Genomic DNA, 13,649 nt, shown 5'->3' on the forward strand with positions numbered 1-13,649 from the left:
GTCTTTTATGTTCTGAGTTCAAATTCTACTAAGGCCAACTTTGCCTTCTATCCTTTCGGGGTCAATAAAATAAGTACCAGCCGAACAGTAACTGACTTACCCCCACCCTTGCCTTATTCTTTTACTCTTTTACTTGTTTCAGTCATTTGATTGCGGCCATGCAGGAGCACCGCCTTTAGTCGAGCAAATCGACCGCGGGGCTTATTCTTTGTAAGCCCAGTACTTATTCTATCGGTCTCATATGCCGAACCGCTAAGTGACGGGGACGTAATCACACCAGCATCGTTTGTCAAGCAATGGTAGGGGGACAAACACAGACACACAAACATCCCCCCCCCCCGCATACATATATACATATATACGATGGGCTTCTTTCAGTTTCCGTCTACCAAATCCACTCACAAGGCATTGGTCGGCCCGGAGCTATAGCAGAAAACACTTGCCCAAGATGCCACGCAGTGGGACTGAACCCGGAACCATGTGGTTGGTTAGCAAGCTACTTACCACACAGCCACTCCTGCGCCTTGTGCAAAAATTTGAAACCAATATATAATATTAGAAAACCTTCTGAAATATTGTTTTGATGTCTACAGAAACTGAGTTTTAGTTTAATGCTAGCTGAAAAAAAAAAAAAAACAGAAAAAAAAAATGTTGTGGCTCAGCTGAGGAATTTTGAAAAGAAGAAATTAGTGAAACAGTCAGACATTCAACCAACTGAAAAGTCATTCAATTTCAACTTGCATAATTTTTATCACACAAAAAAAAAAAAAAAAAAATTTATAGGCGCAGGAGTGGCTGTGTGGTAAGTAGCTTGTTTACCAACCACATGGTTCCGGGTTCAGTCCTACTGCGTGGCATCTTGGGCAAGTGTCTTCTGCTATAGCCTCGGGCCGACCAATGCCTTGTGAGTGGATTTGGTAGACGGAAACTGAAAGAAGCCCATCGTATATATGTATATATGTATGCGGGGGGGATGTTTGTGTGTCTGTGTTTGTCCCCCTAGCATTGCTTGACAACCGATGCTGGTGTGTTTACGTCCCCGTCACTTAGCGGTTCGGCAAAAGAGACCGATAGAATAAGTACTGGGCTTACAAAGAATAAGTCCCGGGGTTGATTTGCCCCATTAAAGGCGGTGCTCCAGCATGGCCGCAGTCAAATGACTGAAACGAGTAAACGAGTAAGCACCAATGATTAGCTTAATGATCTAAATAGAGAACTATAATAATATTCTGATAATTATATTTATATTTCCTAAAATAGTGTTATATACATAGCCTTATTTATATAAATAAGGCTATATAAACTGAACACACAAATACATACAAATAACTGAATTCGAAGTACAAAAGCAAAAGTTTGGCATACCTTTCTGGATTCAACTAGTTCCTGAGATACAATTACTGAGCAGATTATTGCTTTCTTTATTTTTGGATAAATTGACTCTTCCCACAAGTCAGAGCTGGACTGCATTCTAAAATAGATTAGGATGAATATATCTGGAAGGCAACTTACTCAGTGTAGCAACATAGTTTATACATTTTTTAACTGTCGAAAAGGTTATTTTTTTTCTCCATTTGTATTATTCTTTTATGTTAGGACTTTAAGAATTCTATTTTAAAATTGATTTTAAATTATCCGTAGTTGACAATAAAGATGAAAGGCAAGATGAACTCTGATGGGATTTGAACAGAAAAGATAAAGAGGTGCAGGAGTGGCTGTGTGGTAAGTAGCTTGCTAACCAACCACATGGTTCCGGGTTCAGTCCCGCTGCGTGGCATCTTGGGCAAGTGTCTTCTGCTATAGCCCCGGGCCGACCAATGCCTTGTGAGTGGATTTGGTAGACAGAAACTGAAAGAAGCCCATCGTATATATGTATATATGTATGTGGGGGGGGGGGGTGTCTGTGTTTGTACCCCTAGCATTGCTTGACAACCAATGCTGGTGTGATTACGTCCCCGTCGCTTAGCGGTTCGGCATAAGAGACCAATAGAATAAGTACTGGACTTACAAAAGAATAAGTCCCGGGGTCGATTTGCTCGACTAAAGGCGGTGCTCCAGCATGGCTGCAGTCAAATGACTGAAACAAGTAAAAGAGAAAGAGAAAGAGAGAGTTGCTCAAATTGCAAGGCGCTCTACCAATTATACTGTAATTAATTTCTATTAACCATGGAATGTAATCATCACTCAACATGAAATCAGCACCATACAGTTCAAAAGAGCCCTACAAAAGGGATAATGATAATAATAATTTAAAATTTTCATTGGTATCACGAATTGTTTCAAATAAATTCATTTAGTATTCATCAATATCCAATATTACAAAAAGGCAGCCAGTTGGCAGAATTATCCCTGTGCTGGGCAAAATGCTTAGTGGTATTTTGTCTGTCTTTTATGTTCTGAGTTCAAATTCTACTAAGGCCAACTTTGCCTTCTATCCTTTCGGGGTCAATAAAATAAGTACCAGCCGAACAGTAACCGACTTACCCCCACCCTTGCTTTACTCTTTTACTTGTTTCAGTCATTTGATTGCGGCCATGCTGGAGCACCGCCTTTAGTCGAGCAAATCGACCCCAGGACTTATTCTTTATAAGCCCAGTACTTATTTTATCGGTCTCTTTTGCCAAACCGCTAAGTGACGGGGACGTAAACACACCAGCATCGGTTGTCAAGCAATGCTAGGGAGAAAAACACAGACACACAAACATACATATATATATATATATATACACATATATACGACAGGCTTCTTTCAGTTTCCGTCTACCAAATCCACTCACAAGGCATTGGTTGGCCCGGGGCTATAGCAGAAAACACTTGCCCAAGATGCCACGCAGTGGGACTGAACCCGGAACCATGTGGTTGGTTAGCAAGCTACTTACCACACAGCCACTCCTGCGCCTTGTGCAAAAATTTGAAACCAATATATAATATTAGAAAACCTGAAATATTGTTTTGATGTTTTTTACACACTATTTATTAATCTGGCTCAATACTTTACGAGATTAATAAATAGTGTGTAAATTTTCAGTCTAACAGAAAAGAAACCTTTCTGCTTCTACCAGGTTACCAATCTCCAGAGAACTTCCTCAGTAGCTTCCTACTGATTTGATTAATATCAATGACACAGGCTCTATTCAGGTCATCCTTAAAATAGCATTGAGTGTTCCTATTTGCCAAAACCAGTTCACCATACCTACAAAAGACCCGCTTCAGTCATGAATGACAATGGGATCGCGTGTAGAAAGTTCCCCTCCAAGGCACAAACCTGGGCAAAGTTGTTTATAGAAGAACAGCAGTTGCCCATGCATACCAGCCCCACTCTCCACACTACCAATGTTATCCAAGGGAAAGGCAAAGGGGCCAATACAGCTTGGCACTAGTTACGTTGCAACTCATTTCTACAGCTGAGTGAACTGGAGCAACGTGAAATAAAGTGTCTTGCTCAAGAACACAACACGCAGCCCGGTCCAGGAATCAAACTCACTACCTCATGATTGTAATCCCAACCCTCTAACCACTGAGCCATGCACCTTCCACATACCTAAAAGCTCCACGAGGCTCCGGCAGGGGATGGTGGTGATCCCTGCTGTACTCTTTCACCACAACTTTCTCTCACTCTTACTTCTTGTTTCTGTTGTACCTGTATTTCAAAGGGACGGCCTTGTCACTCTCTGTGTCACGCTGAATATCCCCGAGAACTACGTTAAGGGTACATGTGTCTGTGGAGTGCTCAGCCACTTACACGTTAATTTCACGAGCAGGCTGTTCCGTTGATTCGGATCAACCGGAACCCTCATCGTCGGAACTGACGGAGTGCTTCCAGGTGTTGTATATTACACAACTGTCCACGGATGAGCATTGGCAGTAGTAGTAGTAGTTGTGAGAGTGAAGCAAACTGTTAAAGCTATGTTCAGTGAAACTAATGTAATATTGATGGTAGAGTTCTTCCCCACAGCCAATATGAATACAACAAATAATCTTGTAAAACGTTTTTGTATCTGGTTTGCACGATTATAGGAATTCATGAATTGTAAACAATTTTGTTGTGTCTTGGGAGAGTCGTTATGCCAATATTAATAACACATGCACTGATTCAATTCCAGTTGGTTAATATCAAAGGATTGGAATTGAACTAGTGCAGGTATTATTAATATTGGCATAACGACTCTCCCAAGACACAACAAAATTTCCAAAGGCATTTACCATTCAAAGCACCATTCAAGTATTCATTCAGAGCTTTTAATATTGTATTTTGCAAATATATAGATAATGTGATCGATGCCAGGGCCGCCTGACTGGTTTCCATGCCAGTGGCATGTATAAAGCACCGATACACTCTCGGAGTGGTTGGCATTAGTAAGGATATCCAGCTGTAGAAACATTGCCAGATCAGATTGGAGCCTGGAGCAGCTGCTGGCTTTCCAGACCTCAGTCAAACTGTCCAACCCATGCCAGCATGGAAAATGGACGTTAAACGATGATGAGGATGATTGTTTAACCCTTTAGCATTCAGATTACTCAGTTAGTCAAATGTAATACCTATTTATTCACATTGTACTGAATTAATCATACATTATTCCATAGCTTCAAGATTTCTATGATTCTTTATTTTTAAAATGACATCATAGGGTAGGTGTGAGAGACAAGATATGCCCAGTTTCAACATAAATCAGATAGAATATTTAGGCCAGATATGGCTGGGTTAATCAAGAAAGAAAATTATTTACATCAAGTAAAATGAAGCATATTTCAAATACGACATGAAATACGAACATTTATAAACCAATCAAAGATATTTAAAAAAAACTTTTGATATGGAAATAATTACCTGAGATAATTTTTAAATTGATGATGAGTCCACATGTTATTTTCAGGTAGTTCTTTGGCTCGGGGACCGTTTTTATAATTTCTTTGTATCACATTGTTACACAGATGAATTGACCTAAACACATGTCATCAAAAATTAAATAACATGTTAAAACAACAAAAGTAATAACTAGAAACCTGAAAATGATTATTATTCAAACTAACTTCAAGAAGGTCCTTTACATATATACCTGCCTTCCCCACCCCCCACACTCTTTGTGTTCATGTGATGTCTCTACTCCCTACTCATGCACCTTTGACAATACCCTACCATTTATTTTCTGACCTGTACCTTGAGGGTGTGGAGGCGCAATGGCCCAGTGGTTAGGGCAGCGGACTCGTGGTCATAGGATCGCGGTTTCGATTCCCAGACCAGGCGTTGTGAGTGTTTATTGAGCGAAAACACCTAAAGCTTCACGAGGCTCCGGCAGGGGATGGTGGTGATCCCTGCTGTACTCTTTCACCACAACTTTCTCTCACTCTTACTTCTTGTTTCTGTTGTACCTGTATTTCAAAGGGACGGCTTTGTCACTCTCTGTGTCACGCTGAATATCCCCGAGAACTACGTTAAGGGTACACGTGTCTGTGGAGTGCTCAGCCACTTACACGTTAATTTCACGAGCAGGCTGTTCCGTTGATTCGGATCAACCGGAACCCTCGTCGTCGTAACCGACGGAGTGCTTCCCACCTTGAGGGTAAGCCCTGACACTTTGCCACCATCCACCCCTCCCTTGCTCTACCCTACTCTCCCATTTATATTCTGATCCCTGTTCCTTGTGAGTATGCTCTGTCACTTCACAACCATCTCTTTCCTGCTCTCTCTTGCACTCTCATTCTCTTCCTCTCTCTCTCTCTGACTGGTTAACCATGCATCTCCTCTACAGCAACCAACCTGTTTCTGCTCAGTCATTTCAAATTAGATCTTCAGCAAGTTAGCTTGGGATTCCTTAACGACAATGTAACCTTCATATAATTAAGGTTACTCCAACCTGATGAGTAGCTAGCTACAAGTACCCCTCATAGAGTAATTATTACATCAGAGGATTTGCTATCTAGGAAAAATATGTAACCTAAATTTTACCAGCTCCACTCTCTCAGTTTGGATTTTTATTAACATCAAGTTGCTAACCATGAGCTATAAAAAAAAAATTTCAGCTTATTGGACTTTGATATGGGAAAAGACTACAGCCTTTGACACCAATGAATTATTATTGGCCTTGAATATTGTCTTTTATACCTACCACAGGCTGCTTGAAACTTACAATCTTCCTACATTTAGATCCTTGCAACTTATAATTACATATTGATATGAGCTTGGTGTAGCCTCCTGGCTTGCCAATCTTCAGTCAACCCATCCAACCCAAGCCAGCATGGAAAGCGGACATTAAACGAAGATGATGATATATGTGTGTGTGCAATTTTTATGCTCACTTTTTCCTTATTGAATAAGACTGGTTGAGATATCCAAAGCTCAAAAACTGGTACGTGCCTGTAACTTAGCAGTTTGGCAAAAAAAAAGTACTGGGATTGATTCATTCGACCCCACTACTTATTTTCAAAAATTCAAGGCGGTGCCCCAGCAAAAATGAGACCAACAGAATAAGTACTAGGGTTATGAAGAATAAGTCCTGTGGTCGATTTGTTTGACTAAAGGTGGTGCTCCAGCATGGCCACAGTCAAATGACTGGAACAAGTAAAAGAATAGTGTGTAATGGGTAAATTGTTGCCATTTTATATTTTTAATTTCGCGCATGCGCATCGTTTGTTTTTGATTTTGTCGATTATACAGTATGGTAGGGTCAGTTGGGCACTGTCTGTGAGAAAAACAGCATCATGACACAATTCACTCTGTCAGAAATTTGGAAACAACATGCTGTACTGCTTGGCATTCGCACCAGAAGCTCCAATACAAATATTTCAGAGTGGGTGTCAATCTGAGGACAATGCAGAGGATTCGGAAAGAGTTGGATGAGTCTAATGGGGATTACTAAGGAACGGCAGCTCGAAACCCTCACTCTGATTGTTCTGATAAGAAAAGAACTCTTGAATTTGTTGGTAAGATCCAGGCCATAATTGACAATGATCCCTCCAAGTCAATAAGGTCCATCGTCAGAGACATGGGAGTGTCTGAGGTAATGCATAAAAACAGTCAGTATACTTCATACAAGATGAGTAAGGGCCAATTTTTATCCCAAGCCATCAAGGACAAGAGGAAAGATCGCACCATGAAGCTTTTGAACAAACTTGAGCATCCCCTCCAGCCGAACATGCTTTGATTTTTCTCAGAAAAGAAAAATTTTGCCAGGACCATATGGTCAACACACAGAACAACCGTTCACTTATTGTGTCCCCAAAACATGTACCGGGAGTGATAAAAATCAAACATTCAGTCAACATCATGTTGTTTGGTGTGATCACTAGTGATGGTGATGTTATGCCTCCAGTCATCTTCCCACACGGCTTCAGACTTAACAGAGGCCTACATCAAGTGCTCGAGGAGGTAGTGCTGCCCTGGGTCAACAGGGTGGCCGCTAAAAGACCCTACATCTGGCAACGGGACTCTGCATCATGCCACACAAGCAGGAGAACTCAGTCATAGCTGTCAGGCAATTTCTGCAACCACACCACCCCTGACCTCTGGCCATCTAACTCCCCAGATTGCATCCCGCTTATTATGTATGAGGCGCAGTTGAGCAAGAGACCAACAAAATTCCTTGCAACACCAAAAATGAACTGAAGGCAAGGATTATGGCAGCATTCACCAACTTAAAAAAGGAGAACGTCCAGAAGAATTGCAGAAGATTCCAAAGTCGTGTGGAAGCTGTGGTTGAAGCCAATGGCGATTTTATTGAATAGATTTACTCTTTAGTATTTCAAGATATTTTAATGTAATTTTGGTAAATATATGTTAAAATGAGATCCCAGTATTATTTTCATTTTTGTGTAACTTAGACAATAATTTATTCACTGCACTTTGTATATGTATGTATATATATATATATATATATATATAAGTAGTTGAATGAATTATCCTAGTATGGATAATTCGGTTAACCGATACCCGGGTAGCAAATTCACGTCAGAAAAACACGGTTGAAGCTACATGCCAAGGGCAGAGATCACGTGCTTTCGTGTGGAAATTTGTGTTTTTTTTTTTAATATTCCTTCGAAATTAGGAATATGCAGTCTTCGAAACATATGTCGAGAATAAAGGAATTTTGTTAAATCGTCGTTCAACTCCATTCTTTCATTTATATATATATATATATATATATATATATACACACATGCACACACACATACATACAGATACATATATCATTGCTATTATACAAAAGTATCTTAAGTTCAAAACATTGCTTTATAGACATGTATATAGATTCATTTGTACGCGTGTGTGAATATGTATGAGTGGGTGGGTATGTATGTATATAGATGTGTGCGTGCGTGCGGGCATAAGAATACATATATATATATAGACGTTTTTACTTAGTATTTTTACAGTTTTTTCGGATTTTTGGGGCGTATGTATAATCCTTTTTTTGTGTATGTGTGTGTGAGTATGCATATATAATCATGTGCGGGTATGTACATATATGGTCGTGTGTGTGTATGTGTGCATAAGGGCATGTCCGTATATGAACGTGCTTTTTACGCTTTGTATACTTCTTTATGTTTTTTTCTGTATTGTTACCTTTAATCATGATTTTTCTTGTGCTTGTGCGTATATAGACGTATGTATGAACCTTTACGGTACGCGCGTGTGTGTATAAGTTTGTATATATATATATGCGTATACATTTGGCAAAAAATGCGAGTGAAGATGTGTATGTTTTGATAGTGACGTATACGTATGCATGTGGGTGCACAAGCGCACATGTGAGCATATGAGTAGGCATGCTTACGTGTTTACTATGAACTTTTAACCTTAATTTATATAAGTAGCAAAATTATAACACAGTAATTTCCCTTTATATAACGGTCTTTTTTCATAGCGTTTTTCAGATGGTCAGATAACCGAAGAGATGGTGGTGTGGATTTCCACCTCGGCATCTGAAACTCAGAGTTTTATCTTGGCTATTGAATAACTGTCACATATTATTTTACAGATATATATATATATATATATCATCATCATCGTTTAGCGTCCGCTTTCCATGCTAGCATGGGTTGGACGGTTCAACTGGGGTCTGGGAAGCCAGAAGGCTGCACCAGGCCCAGTTTGATCTGGCAATGTTTCTACAGCTGGATGCCCTTCCTAACGCCAACCACTAGCGATGCTAGGGGGACAAACACAGACACACAAACACACACATACATATATATATATATATAATATATATATATATATATATATATATATACATATATACGACAGGCTTCTTTCAGTTTCCGTCTACCAAATCCACTCACAAGGCATTGGTTGGCCCGGGGCTATAGCAGAAGACACTTGCCCAAGATGCCACGTAGTGGGACTGAACCCGGAACCATGTGGTTGGTTAGCAAGCTACTTACCACACAGCCACTCCTGCGCCTATATATAATATATATATATAATCAAGTATATCATCATTTCCTAGCCATCTTTCTCAGCTAGCATTGGTTGGACAGGTCTAATTGTGAAGACAGCATTTTTACTTCAGAAGCCCTTCCTATTGCCAACCCTTCTGGCACCTCGTGTAACACAGTACAATACAATACATTTTTTCTAAAACTAAGATATACACTCATAAAATATCACAAAGTAAGACAGAAATCAAAAGTTTGTAATATGTAAAGTAGTAAATATATCAAGCTGAAATTAACCCCAGAATTTAAAAAAAGTCACTAAAGCATTTTCATTCAAGTAACTTTCAACAGTAAATAAATATTAAATAAGGTCAGACAAAACTTCTAACTAGACAGAAGAATTCCATAAGTCATTTTATATTTATACATTGATGAAGACATTGAAAATTTAAGAGTTAATGCAATGAAAAACAAAACAGGTATGATTTGCTGAAGGCCAGAGAAATGAGAAAATGGTTGTTTATAGAAACATAACCAAGTATCTTCTCTATAGCAACACACCCATTACTGGCCTCAATCTTGATCACTCTCTCTCTCTCTCTCTTCCTTCTTCTCTCTGACTGGGTAACCACATATTTCCTCTACATCAAGACACCTGTTTCTGTCTCTCTGTCATACTCTAACCTTTCATCATCTGGCCTAAAATCACCCCCAATGCCACACACCCTCTCAAAGGATCTTTGTCTTGCAAGTTACGTGGTGACCCTGCCAGTGCTGGTGCCACTTAAAGAGCATCCAGTCCACACTGTAAATTGGTTGGCGTTTGGAAGGGCATCCGCTGTAAAAAACCATGCCAAAACTGACCTTGCTTGTATTGGTGCCATGTAAAACGCACTCAGTCCACTCTATGGAGTGGTTGGTGTTAGGAAGGGCATCCAGTCATAAAAGCCATGCCAAAACAGACAGCAAAGTATGGTGCAGTCATCTGCCTAACCAGCTCCGGTCAAACTTTCAACCCATGCCAGCATGGAAAGTGGACATTAAATGATGATGATGAACAAATGGTCTAAACCAGTGCTTCTCAACCTGGGTCCATATGACCCTTGGAGGTCCAGATATGATTTTGTTGTTTACATTTATGTGCCATAAAATTGGTTATACTTCTGCAATACACAAAACCTTTCATACAATTCCTAATGATATCTTTATATATAAAAGTGAAGTTGTCTGTCTGTCTCCTACGATTTAGATTCCTAACTACTCCCACATTTTGCAGTGCAGTTTAACCAATACCGGGTATTTTATAGTCGTGATTCATATCGAGCCCTTCTGGGTATTAGCACGCGTCTACGATGAGTCTACGATTTAAAAAAAAATTTACCATCATCTTTTTCCATTTTAATGCATTTTTTCGCTATTATATAAGGGAAGTAACTCTCTAAAAATGTTTACGATGAGTCAACGATTTAAAAAAAAATTTATCATAATTTTTTTTCCATTTTTAATGCATTTTTTTGCTATTTTTTGGCTATAACTCTAAAAATACTTATAAAGTTATTTCCCTTACAAACCCGAGCAACGCCGGGCGATACTGCTAGTTTTATTATAAAAATATGATAGAACTTCTTTTAAACATCAATTTGCTATGGTGTCCAGTTAAGTAAAATAGGAATCAAAGGGGTCCACAGGGAAACAATGGTTGAGGAACTACTGGTCTAAACAAGAATGTATCATGTGATAAGAATGAATTACATGTGCTGGTCTCTGATCATTCAGACTGCTACAGCAACAAACCGTTTCTATCTTGCAGCTTGTGGTCTTACAGTCTTATTCCCACACGGCACCAAACTGGTATGTGTATTAGATCCGCAAACATGGCAGATCTTCAAAAGATAGGGGAATAGTGCCTAAAGATAAACACCTCTCAAAAAAGCATATGACCATGTGCAATGGGACATACAGTGGAGAGTTTCTCAGGAGTCTGGAATTAAAGGGCAACTTCTGGTTGCTGAAAAGTCGCTATACAAATGCCAAGATGTTTATACTTGAGTAAATGGTGCTAAGTGAAAGCTTTTTAACTGGGTGATTGGACTTTGGCAGGGGTGCTTACTGTCACCTGTCCTTTTTTGTAATTTTGATGAAATTAAAATTGACATGCACAGCTGTTGTGGAAATGGTACCACAATCAGTGGGTGTAGGATCAGTTGGCTCATATTCACAAATGACATGCTACTGTAGCACTGTATTTGGTTCATCCGAAGGTGATCTCCACAGGCACTGTATGGCTTTGCTGCTAAGCAAGGATGTGAATTAGTCTTGTGAATACTGCAACATTGGTCCTCTCAAAAAAGTCTTCCCAATACACTTTGCATGTTAGTTGAACATCATTGAGACAGGTTGAAAAATTTAAGTAACTTGGGGCCGTATGATAAGAAACAGGAGGCAGAAATGGATGTTAGAATTGTAGGTGCTGGTACCGTAATGCATCAGCTCCAGAATTTGATTCTCAGAAGAGGAGAGATTAATAAAAAAGCCAAACTTTCTGTCCTCAATTCAGTTTGCATGGCTATCCTATGATTATGAATGCTGGATAACAACTGAAAGAGAATGATCATGAATAAAGTGGCTGAAATGGGGTTCCTCCAAAGGATCCCTGGAGTAATGTTATTCAATAGAATGCATAGCTCAGAGATCAGGAGTCTCTTCAGGTCAAGCTTCTACTTCACTGCATGAGAGTCGAGTACTAAGGACACGTGAGTAGAAGGTTGTAAGAAAGAATTGCAAGACAAGGCAAATGCTTTTAGTTGTGCCAATTGACAGAACATCTAAGGGTAGACTAAGAATGAGATCACTTGATAAGGTCATCTCTATAGATTTTCTTATAGAAATTATAGCCAACAGTAATTTGTTATGATGTTTCATATCTGAATATGTCTAATGTAAACAACAAAGATGGAAAAATGGGTAATGGGTGTGCATGCCATATTTCAAGAGTTCTTGTTCCTTTTTTAGCACCATATCCAACCCATTAACCATCCATGAACTCTAAATAGCCACTAAATATAGCAATGTAACATTATTGGTGCTAATGAAGGAGCAAGAACTCTGGAAATATGCATATTCTGTTTTTCCAGCTTCAACCACATTGTTGTTTACATTAGGCATATTCAGATAAGAAACATCATAACAAATCAGTGTTGGCTATAACTTCTATAGAAAATCTGCAGAGATAAACTTAAAAAAAAAATCATGTAATAGCACTGATAACACAGTAGGACACAATATTGACTTATAAAGCATTTAACATACTTTGTAGTATATTATGGTTGCATAACAAAATATGGTGTCTCTAAAAGCCATTAACAAGAATGAGATGGTTGGATAATTTCTATATTCCCAGTTGGTCACATTTGGGAAGCCAACCAGAAAGCATAATGACAACTGCTTCTGACAGGATCCGATACAGGAGGTGCCTGAGGAGTCTCCCCTCACAATCCTTCTAGGCATAGTGGGCAGAGACGGAGGCACAATGGCCCAGTGGTTAGGGCAGCGGACTTGCGGTCGTAGGATCGTGGTTTCAATTCCCAGACCGGGCGTTGTGAGTGTTTATTGAGCGAAAACACCTAAAACTCCACGAGGCTCCGGCAGGGGATGGTGGTGATCCCTGCTGTACTCTTTCACTACAACTTTCTTTCACTCTTACTTCCTGTTTCTGTTGTACCTGTATTTCAAAGGGCCGGCCTTGTCACTCTCTGTGTCACGCTGAATATCCCCGAGAACTACGTTAAGGGTACACGTGTCTGTGGCGTGCTCAGCCACTTACACGTTAATTTCACGAGCAGGCTGTTCCGTTGATTCGGATCAACTGGAACCCTCGTCGTCGTAACCGACGGAGTGCTTCCACAGTGGGTAGAGAAGATGGATGGCTGAATAGAATAGAAAAGAACTGAGAACATAAAACAATAAGAAACTCACGCATTAAAGTCATTAAGAGTAAACTGTTGTGAACAAAACCGCAGATAACAGTCTTTGTAAAACCACACAGTAAGTGGATTCCAATCTGTGATTAAAAACCATTGCCTAATGTCAAACTTGCAATTATAAATCAGTAAAGGCCGTTCTGGAAATAAAAATATTTAATATTATCTCTTGGTTATTACAGACAAATTTATGTTAAAAACAAAGTTAATTTATAAATAAATGAATGAGTATCAGTATGTGTGTTGAGGACTGTTAACAATTATTTGCCAATTTCCTTAACCCTTTAGCATTCA

The 13,649-nt window shown here is 39.4% G+C and overlaps 1 protein-coding gene across 2 annotated transcripts in view; it reads right to left on the reverse strand.

Moving 5' to 3' along the window:
- LOC115209774 (tubulin monoglycylase TTLL3-like) overlaps positions 1-13,649 on the reverse strand; it is a 140,839-nt gene that overhangs the window by 4,985 nt on the left and 122,205 nt on the right. For both annotated transcript variants that reach the window (XM_029778288.2, XM_036501609.1), the window contains exons 14-16: positions 13,351-13,495; positions 4,829-4,942; positions 1,366-1,471 (exon numbers count right to left, since the gene is read on the reverse strand). In XM_029778288.2, coding sequence (XP_029634148.1) covers positions 1,366-1,471; positions 4,829-4,942; positions 13,351-13,495 — 365 coding nt within the window. The remainder of the gene's footprint in view (positions 1-1,365; positions 1,472-4,828; positions 4,943-13,350; positions 13,496-13,649) is intronic.

This window comes from Octopus sinensis, linkage group LG3 (genome assembly GCF_006345805.1).
Source record: "Octopus sinensis linkage group LG3, ASM634580v1, whole genome shotgun sequence".
Taxonomy (NCBI): Eukaryota; Metazoa; Mollusca; class Cephalopoda; order Octopoda; family Octopodidae; genus Octopus; species Octopus sinensis.